The sequence below is a fragment of the Zeugodacus cucurbitae genome, chromosome 6 (assembly GCF_028554725.1).
Source record: "Zeugodacus cucurbitae isolate PBARC_wt_2022May chromosome 6, idZeuCucr1.2, whole genome shotgun sequence".
NCBI lineage: Eukaryota > Metazoa > Arthropoda > Insecta > Diptera > Tephritidae > Zeugodacus > Zeugodacus cucurbitae.
The window spans coordinates 41,978,809-41,988,211 of NC_071671.1; the positions used below are offsets into that span (position 1 = coordinate 41,978,809).

The following is a 9,403-nucleotide window of genomic DNA, read 5'->3' on the forward strand; positions in this document are numbered from 1 at the left end:
ATATTTTGTCATATTTCTACACTTACAGCCGGTTTCACGAAACAAATTTAAGTGAAAAATAATAAATTTCAGTTTCACCATTTGATTTAATTTTTATTTAAACGGTCACGCTTTGCCATTTAAATATTATTTAAATAGTGTCATATGTAACCATGGTTACACTTTTCTATCAGCTGAATTCCCATTTGTTTACCATTTTGACAAAGAAATACAATTTATTTGTTTACATTAACAGCTGTTATTCTTACTAACATCCCTGCCTTTTAATTTTTTGGATGCCAAATGTCAATAATGGTGAAACGCAGAAAATTTAAATGCAAAGTTAAATAAAACTTAAAATTAAAATTAAATGGAACTTAATTTTCAATTACAAACTTTCGTGAAACCGCCTGTTAATCAGCTGATAGTGAAAAATTAAGAAGACAGAAATACTATATATACGCGATCCTCGATAAAAAATCATCAATATATATATGCCATCATCCGATTTTGGCCTCAGCAAAAAAAAAACATGCGATTTTTGCTGAGGCCAAAACCAGATATATGTCCGTATTTTCCAGATATATACAATGTGCGGTATAAATCGGTTGAGAAGTGTTCGGGCAGAAGGGCACGAGCAAAACCGACCACTGACCGACCCAAAAAAAGCGGTTCTTCACAGAAAACCGACTACCCACTCGTTGAAGTTTTGACCCAAAACGCCCCACACTGCCAGGAGTATGTATGTATGTGATTGGCGTTGCAACCGTTTAGCCGGTTATAGCCGAATCGACGATAGTGCGCCACCTCTCTCACTCCTTCGCAAATCGGCGCCAGTTGGAGATCCCAAGTGAAACCAGGTCGCTTTCCACCAGGTCCCTCCAACGGAGTGGAGGCCTTCCCCTTCCTCGGCTTCCTCCGGCGGGTACTGCATCGAACACTTTCAGGGCTGGAGTGTTTTCGTCCATTAGGACAACATGACCTAGCCAGCGTAGTCGCTGTCTTTTTATTCGCTGAACTATGTCAATGTCGTCGTATAACTCGTAGAGCTCATCGTTCCATCGTCTGCGGTATTCGCCGTTGCCAATGTTCTGAGGACCATAAATCTTACGCAAAATTTTCCTCTCGAAAACTCCTAGTGTCGTCTCATCTGATGTTGACATCGTCCAAGTTTCTGCACCGTAAAGCAGGACAGGAATGATAAGCGACTTGTAGAGCTTGATTTTGGTTCGTCGAGAGAGGACTTTACTGTTCAATTGCCTACTCAGTCCAAAGTAGCACCTGTTGGCAAGAGTGATTCTGCGCTGGATTTCGAGGCTGACATTGTTCGTGTTGTTGATGCTGGTTCCCAGGCATACGAAATTATCTACGACCTCGAAGTTATGACTGTCAACAGTGACGTAGGAGCCAAGACGCGAATGCGCCGACTGTTTGTTTGATGACAGGAGATATTTCGTCTTGTCCTCATTCATCTCCAGACCCATTCGCTTCGCCTCCTTATCCAAGCGGGAAAAAGGAGAACAAACGGCGCGGTTGTTGCTTCCGATGATATCAATATTATCGGCGTACGCCAGGAGCTGTACACTCTTGTAGAAGATTGTACCTTCTCGGTTTAGCTCTGCAGCTCTTAAAATTTTTTCCAGCATCAGGTTAAAGAAGTCGCACGATAGTGAGTCACCTTGTCTGAAACCTCGTTTGGTATCGAACGGCTCAGAGAGGTCCTTCCCAATCATGACGGAGTGTGTCCCATAAAAAAACCGGTTCCAAAAAGTAATCGGTTACTGCAGTACTAGGCATATGCCGCAAAAAAACCGAAAAAATTCGGCAGCAAGTGGGTAGGGGTATAGAATAGCGAACTCAAGAAACATACCACGCAGTGTTGTATCAGTCATATTTTAATTTTGCATATGAAACAACAACAGTGTTGGTATGACAGCCATAACAAAATATGACCATATGACGATATGACACAATATGACAGTGAATACTCTAACTGTCTTCATTGGTTCGTTATGTATATATTGTAAAGTGAAGGAGTGAGATGGAATTCAAAATTGAGTTATATGGAAAGTAGTCGTGGTTGTGAACCGATTTCCACACGTGTCATCAGGGTGTCAAGAAAATGCCATATACCGAATTTCATTGAAATCGGTCGAGTAGTTCCTGAGCTATGGTTTTTGACCCATAAGTGTGCGACGCTACGCCCATTTTCCATTTTTTCAAAAAAATCTGAGTACAGCTTCCTTCTGCAAAATTTTGGGTTTCTGATGTTATTCCTTAGTGAGTTAACGCTCTTTTAATAATTTTCAACATAACCTTTGTATAGGAGGTGGGCGTGGTTATTATCCGATTTCAACTGTTTTCATAGTGTACGGTGGGGTACGTAAGGGAACCGACTGCAGAAAGTTTGGTTTACATAGCTTTATTGGTTTGCGTAACCTATTTGGGGGGGCACGCCCACTTCCCCAAAAAAATTACGTCCAAATATGGCCCTTACTGGGACGATCCTTTGTACCAAATTTATCGCCATTTTGTGGGCGTGGCAGTGGACCGATTTCGACCATGAAGAACTCAGTGCCTAAGGGTAATTTTTCACCGAAAATATAGGTAAATCTCTAAATAAATTGGGAGAGTATAAAATGTTCGGTTGCACCCGAACTTAGCCTTTCCTTACTTGTTTACTCTCGCAACATGTTGCACAGGGTATTATAGTTTTGTACACATAACAGTTGTTTGTGTCACCCACAAATAAAGAGTTAGATATAGGATATATAGGATATATATTATAACGAAAATAGTACCAGAACAAACTAGAATTGACAATCGAAATCGATAACTTGCCAGACTTATCCAGACATCGATATTCGTAGTAGCCAGAATGTTCGAGTGGCGATGTATTGCCAACAATCGACTATATAAAGACTGCCGGACTGGCACAGTTCTAATAAGAGAGTTGTCGAGTACTGACATTTCTAAAGAGAGAGAGAGAGTATTGAGTAATAAGTGTTAAGTTATAAGGATTTAGAAATAAAGATTAGTGTATAGCCATTTAAGTGTGACTTTTATTTGACAATCCAGTGATCGAACTCAGGGTAAATGATCATAGCGACGAGTAGATTTGAAATCCGGATGTCTGTCCGTCCATCTGTCCGTAATCTGCAATTTTCCTTATTTTTGTGGAGTATTATCTTTGTTCGGTTGCACTCAAATTTAGCCTTTCCTTTCTTGTTCATTTATTAATTTGGGAGAGCAGCGATTGCTGGTAGAAAAAGTACGTGTAGATACAGTCTGCCATTCTACTTCATTCTCTAAATCAAGTGCTTTTGTTGCATTGAGAGGCCACAAAGAAACTCCTCAATATGTTTAGTTTTTGTTTATATATTTATTTATTTTTTTTGTTTTCTTCTTTCGAGCTATTATGGATAGATCGAGTATAAAACAACTAAAGTCAATAAAAAAAGTACCCAGACGACTGTTTAATGAATGAAAGAGCGTCAAGTTATAAGATTACTGAGTTCTCTCAGGGTATCTTTACTTTCATGTTCACCTACACAGTCACAGTTCCTCTCGTGCTTGCAATAATTTGTCATTGTATAAATAGCAGTCTTGAATGTCTCATGAAAGTTAGTTTGTAAAAATTATTTGCGAAGATGAGTAGCCTACAACATTTCGCATTACTTTCAGTTTTCGTAGTAATTTTCGGTAGTCTCGGCGCGAGTACAGCGAGCGATTCTGGTGTCTTCTGTGCGAATTATTTACAGACAAATTGCAATGAAGCTGTTCATTTGGGAGGTAGTAAAGCTAAAAGTGGCATATATAAAATACAATTGCCTCCACCATACGGCGATGGTAAAGCGTTCTATGTTAACTGTTTCATGGATCCTTTGGGTAGACGCTAATACAATTACGACAAGACGAATTTATGGACTTTTTTCGAGGCTGGGAGGAGTACAAAAACGGCTTTGGGAACTTGAATAGAAATTTCTTCATCGGTCTCGATAAATTGCATGCACTAACGGCTTCACAATTGCACGAATTATGGATCGAGTTGAGGGATTTCGACAACGTGACGAAATATGCCAAGTACGACAGTTTTGCCATTGCTGACGAAAGCCAAAAATATGCATTGAGTATTTTGGGAAAATATTCTGGCACAGCAGTTGAAGCCATGTGGGGTGTAAATGATGGCGCCAAATTCAGCACACACGATCAGGACAATAGTGAACGTGATTTTAACTGTGCTGCAAAATATAAAGGCGGTTGGTGGTATGGCAAACGTATTTGCCACAAAAGGTAAATCTACTTATTACAACATAACACACATATCGCTAATTTACATGAATAGTGTCACAATTCAAAAAAGTCGATTTTTCAGAAGAGCGATGCCATAACTATATTAAATGAACTAGTGGCATGTAATATATTAAATAAAATGATGAGCATTATTGGACTAAAAAGAGTGTAGTAAAGCTTTATCGTAGTCATAAACGTGGATATTTGTGAAAAACAACAACATGAAAAATTTAATTCCCTTTTCACCAAGATCGTTCTAACACAAAATATGTCGTTCCTTCTGAAATGAAAGTCAAATATGACAATATGTGATGTAACAAAAAATACGTCTTTCTTTCTGAAAAAAACCATGCCTAAATCTGGCACAACTGAGATGTGTCATTGTTGTGGTTAAAAAATAATGCAACATAACCAGTTTAATAACGGCACATTCTTATTTCACGGTTTATTTTTCTACGCATCGGAATTTTCATACAATTTGGACCATGAAATTGCGCATATTTCTGCATACTCAACTCAAAAATCGTGTTTTTTGAGTTATGACACTATCCATGTAAATGAGCGATTTATACAGTTGAACTTCCATAAAATTGGAATTTCACTTAATTTACAGCAACTTAAATGGACTATATCTTAAGGGTATCACTAAATCCTTTGCTGATAGTATAGTTTGGGAGCCATGGCACGGATACCACTATTCGCTGAAATATGCTCATATAGCAGTTAGGCCAAAAGATTTGCTCATCAGGAACGTGTTAGTAAATTAATATTAAAATAAAAATTAAAATGAATCAAATAGTCTTTTATTTATCGGGATCATCCTGTGACGGTCTGGGTTTTAGCGATTTTTTAGAATTTTTTTCTACGACCATTTATTAGTTAAGTTTATTATCATTTATTAATATATATTTCGACTAAACTAAACTACTTCGAATTTTAAAAAAATTTGGTTTCTGGAGAGTGCTTTTGCCTTTTAACAGCGTTAAACGGTTACACAGGTTGTCCGAAGTGAACAAACGAGGAACAAATTTGGTCGTAAGTTTTTGCATGCCAAATTTTTGAGCGACGAGATTATATTACACGATGGCACCCTATCGCTAAGAGTTTCAAGAAACTTTAAAAGCAGAATCGCAAATATCGATGAACCAAAAAATCCAAATTAAGGATGGAATCACCTTCACTTTGGTAGATTTTGCGAGACTATTTAACAGATGCGAGAAACTCATTTCGCTGTCGAAATGACTGTAAGTCACTTTTTTATCAGCTTAATCAGTACACACCTCTTATATGTGGGCGCATATAATTATATTAAATTATTTTATCGCACCCATACGCACTTTTATTTGCTTAAATATGTCTGCGTCGTCAGTTTATATTTCAAGGCGGCTGACTTAGCTCAAAGACTTAGTATTCATTATAGCTCAATATGCTGCCGAACAGTGCCAAATTATAAGCGGAGACAGGTGAGGCAATCTTAAGTAACTCCAACGAAAGACGCCTGAAAAAATCATAAAGCAAATATTACTGTGAGTTATTATATAAAAAATTGAGTGTCTCGCTCGTAAACTGTTCAAGCGTTTATCCACATGTGTACTTTACGATTTACTTATTAAATCAAGACTTTACTCATTTGCAGTGTAACGTTGTTTTGAGTGTAAACAAACTTGGCGGTAACTTCAGGCGCACGTATTTACACACATAAGTACTATTAGATGTAAATATAAACGTTGTTTATTTTACCAAATTGTGAGTAAGCGCTAAATTGTCAATTAAATGCTTTAAGGTAAAGTTTTGGTAAAATAATATTGAATGCCGTAATATAGGGTGTTTTACTTTTGGGAACAGCACTGTCCTGAGGCAAGCATACATGGAAAGTAGTATTATTCATTTTCTGCATTGCAGTCTCGCCTAGCAAATGGCCCTGTCTATGAAGATTCGGTAAGGCCTCGGTCTCGGGAAGATTTCTATGTGGTGGCAGGAACTCTCGCGTTTTAATAAGCTGCACGAGTCTCGCTGACCAGACCGTTTAAGAGGTGGTTTGTCGTTCAAAGAAACAAAATTGAAAACAATATTCGGTTTATACTACGTTCGGACCGACATTGGAAACATCTTGAAAACACAATTTGTGGATTGTAAAAACAAAGTAATTCAGACCGACATCATGTGTATTCGATACATTTTCATTGACAGTTCACAAATTTATTTATTTGTTTACATTTGAGAAACGAGAATGGTAAGTTTTAAAATCTTTAATATTTGCAAAAATATTATTAATGATCGGGTTTTATAGAATCACGACAAGAAAATTTTAATAATGAAGGAATTGGCTTTGAAAAGTCAGATACATATCTTGCGCAACGATGATTCTTCAAAAGAATTTATAGAGACTCTTACTGCCCAGCTTCTTGGCCTTGCAAAAAAGATAGAAGAGTTGAACAAACAACGTTTAATGGCTGTTTTTTCGGGGCCCGCGTATTGCACACTTTATTTTGCCACAATTCAGATAAGAGCGCTTCCACCCTCTCACCACACGAATTTCTTTTTTTGTACTTTTGTTTTTTCTCCATTCTTTTGAAAATGTGAACAAATATTATCTGACAATTTGAGGATGGCATAGTATGTCTTCCAATTACATATATCGAATAAACGAGAGCAGACATTGATTATTATGAGTGGATCGTTAGTTTTCAAGTAGTTTTCAGCGAAAGTTGTGATTCCGTTTGACAGATTTTGCATGCATGAAAACACAAGTTTTAGAACGAAAACCAATTTTTTCTATGAAAACATGTTTTCAATGTCAGTCCCAATATAGTATTATATGTGTTTTAGCCAAATATTGTTAAGTATTTTTTAAAATGAATGAGCACGACTTCAAACTATTAAAAAAAAAATAAAATAAAAGCCCTAGCGAAGTTTTGTTTTTAATTCTTTGTATTCATAGTTAGATCACATAGCAAAAATACATTGAAATTTCTTTAGAATATGCGAAAAAAAATGAGAAGTAAAAATATGGTTCATAGAAAATATTTATATGTATATGTTAAAAAAATAGTTAGTTTTTAAAATATTTTGATGAATTAAAGTTGTCAGTTATTAATAAGTATTTCTTTATGAATTTTGACTTGATGGCATTGAATCAAATAAACATTTTAGCGTGGTCATGCTGATTTAAGTCTATTTTATCTATTTTTCGGCCTTTTATTTTAATTTTTTAAGTTTGAAGTCGTGCACATATAATTTCTTAACTTAGGTATGTTAATATGTTCAGACGTAGAGAATAATAAATCGTTTTTTGTTACTTTTAGGCTTTTTTAAATATATAATTGAATATAATAAAATGTTTTAGGTAGATTGATACAAAATGGTGTCTACTAGACAAATCTTCTGATTCACCCTCTTCAAAAGAGCCTCTGCGGGAGAAAATTATTTTATGTAGCCTTGCCATCTGAAACAAACAGAAAAACAGGATTTTACACTATGTGTTGTATTTGTTACCGAGGAAATTACCAGGTCCAGTAATAACAAAATCATAATAACAGTTAAAATTTCAAGAAGTTCTAATGTACTTTCGTTTGGTAAACATTTTCTTACCACGTCACTCTTCTTTTCTAAGCCATTACTAAATTACTGATCTGTTCTTGATGCGTAGTTCTTTTGGTCTAATTGCCATATGCACATATTTCAGCGAATAATAATATTCATGCCAAGGCTTCCAAACTATACCATCAGCAAAGGTTTTAGTGACACCCTTAAGATAGATCCATTTAAATTGCTGTAAATTAAGAGAAATGTCAATTAATTTTTTATTCATATATGAGTTATTATGTGGGTTATTATGAAATAAGTAGATTTACCTTATGTGGCAAGCACGATTGCCATACCACCAACTGCCTTTAAAATTCTTTGCACAATTATCGATATTACCGCTATTATCCTGATCCGGTGTGCTGAATTTGGCACCATCGTGTACGCCCAACATAGCATCACCTGCTGTGCCAGAATATTCTCCCAAAATATTCAACGCATATTTTTGGTATTCGTCAGCAATGGCGAAACTGTCGTACTTGGCATATTTCGTCACGTTATCAAAATCCTTCAACTCGATCCATAATTCGTGCAATTGTGAAGCCGTTAGTGCATGCAGTTTATCGAGACCGATGAAAAAATTTCTATTCAAGTTGCCGAAGCCATTTTTGTACTCCTGCCAACCGCGAAAAAACTCTGTAGTATCGTCCTGTCGGAACTGAATAATCGTCCAGGCTTCTCGGCCCGATGGATCTAGCAAACACTTAACATAGAACTCTGCACCATCGCCGTATTGTGGAGGCAATTGTATTTTATATATGTCACTTTTAGCTTTGCGCCCTGCTAAAAGGGTAGCTTCGTTGCAATTAGCCGGTAAATGTGTCGTACTGAAGACATCGTTGCCCGCATCGCTCGCTGTGCTCTTGCCGAGAGCACAGCAAATTACCAGTGAAACTGAAAGCCAATAAATGTTTTGTAGTTTACTCATCTTCGCAAATTTACTTTAAAGACTAACGTTTCTGGCACATTCAAGAGTGCTATTTATACGATCTCTTGACAAATTATTGAAACTGCAATCGGAGATATCGCGACGTTGTGCGACAAAGGTAGTGAAGTCCAGAGATATGAAATACAAACAATAATAAAAGTGTTTACTGTTGTTGCGATTCCAAGAGCGGACTTCCGCTTTCGATATCGAAAGTCTTTATCAAATTCTGTTTTCACATTGCAAATAAACACACCTAGTTCATTGCTCTATAATCGGAACATCGATAATGGGTTAGGGGTGTATGTTAGGTATGTCGAAAGCAAATACGCTTAGAAGTTCAACAAACTGCTACTTATTCAAAACGCAAAACACATCTTTTAAAATCACTGTAATTTTTCCATCTAAATCGAGATTTTCACTTGCAATGGGTTCTCTGTGAATGCCTGTTATTAGATCTTCTCTTAAGGGGTTAGGTGGATTTCCGATGTTGAAATTCCGAGAACTCAGCCGTTGGCACCTCATCTCCCATGAATTTTTGAGAGAAAACAATTCACTTTTTTATCAAATTTTCAGCATATATTGGCTAAACAAAATAGTTATAATAAAAATATAAAAAAT

The 9,403-nt window shown here is 36.5% G+C and overlaps 1 protein-coding gene across 3 annotated transcripts in view; it reads right to left on the reverse strand.

Moving 5' to 3' along the window:
- Positions 1 to 8,820, reverse strand: part of LOC105220189 (fibrinogen C domain-containing protein 1-like) — a 32,356-nt gene extending 23,536 nt beyond the window's left edge. For 2 of the 3 annotated variants that reach the window (XM_054233893.1, XM_054233894.1), the window contains exon 1: positions 8,127 to 8,820. In XM_054233893.1, the coding sequence (XP_054089868.1) occupies positions 8,127 to 8,785 (659 nt within the window). In that variant the 5' untranslated portion in view covers positions 8,786 to 8,820. Of the gene's footprint in view, positions 1 to 7,171; positions 7,718 to 7,863; positions 8,045 to 8,126 lie in introns of those variants that run through there. The other variant, XR_852289.3, reaches the window with a different exon arrangement.
- Positions 8,821 to 9,403: the final 583 nt, after the last annotated feature.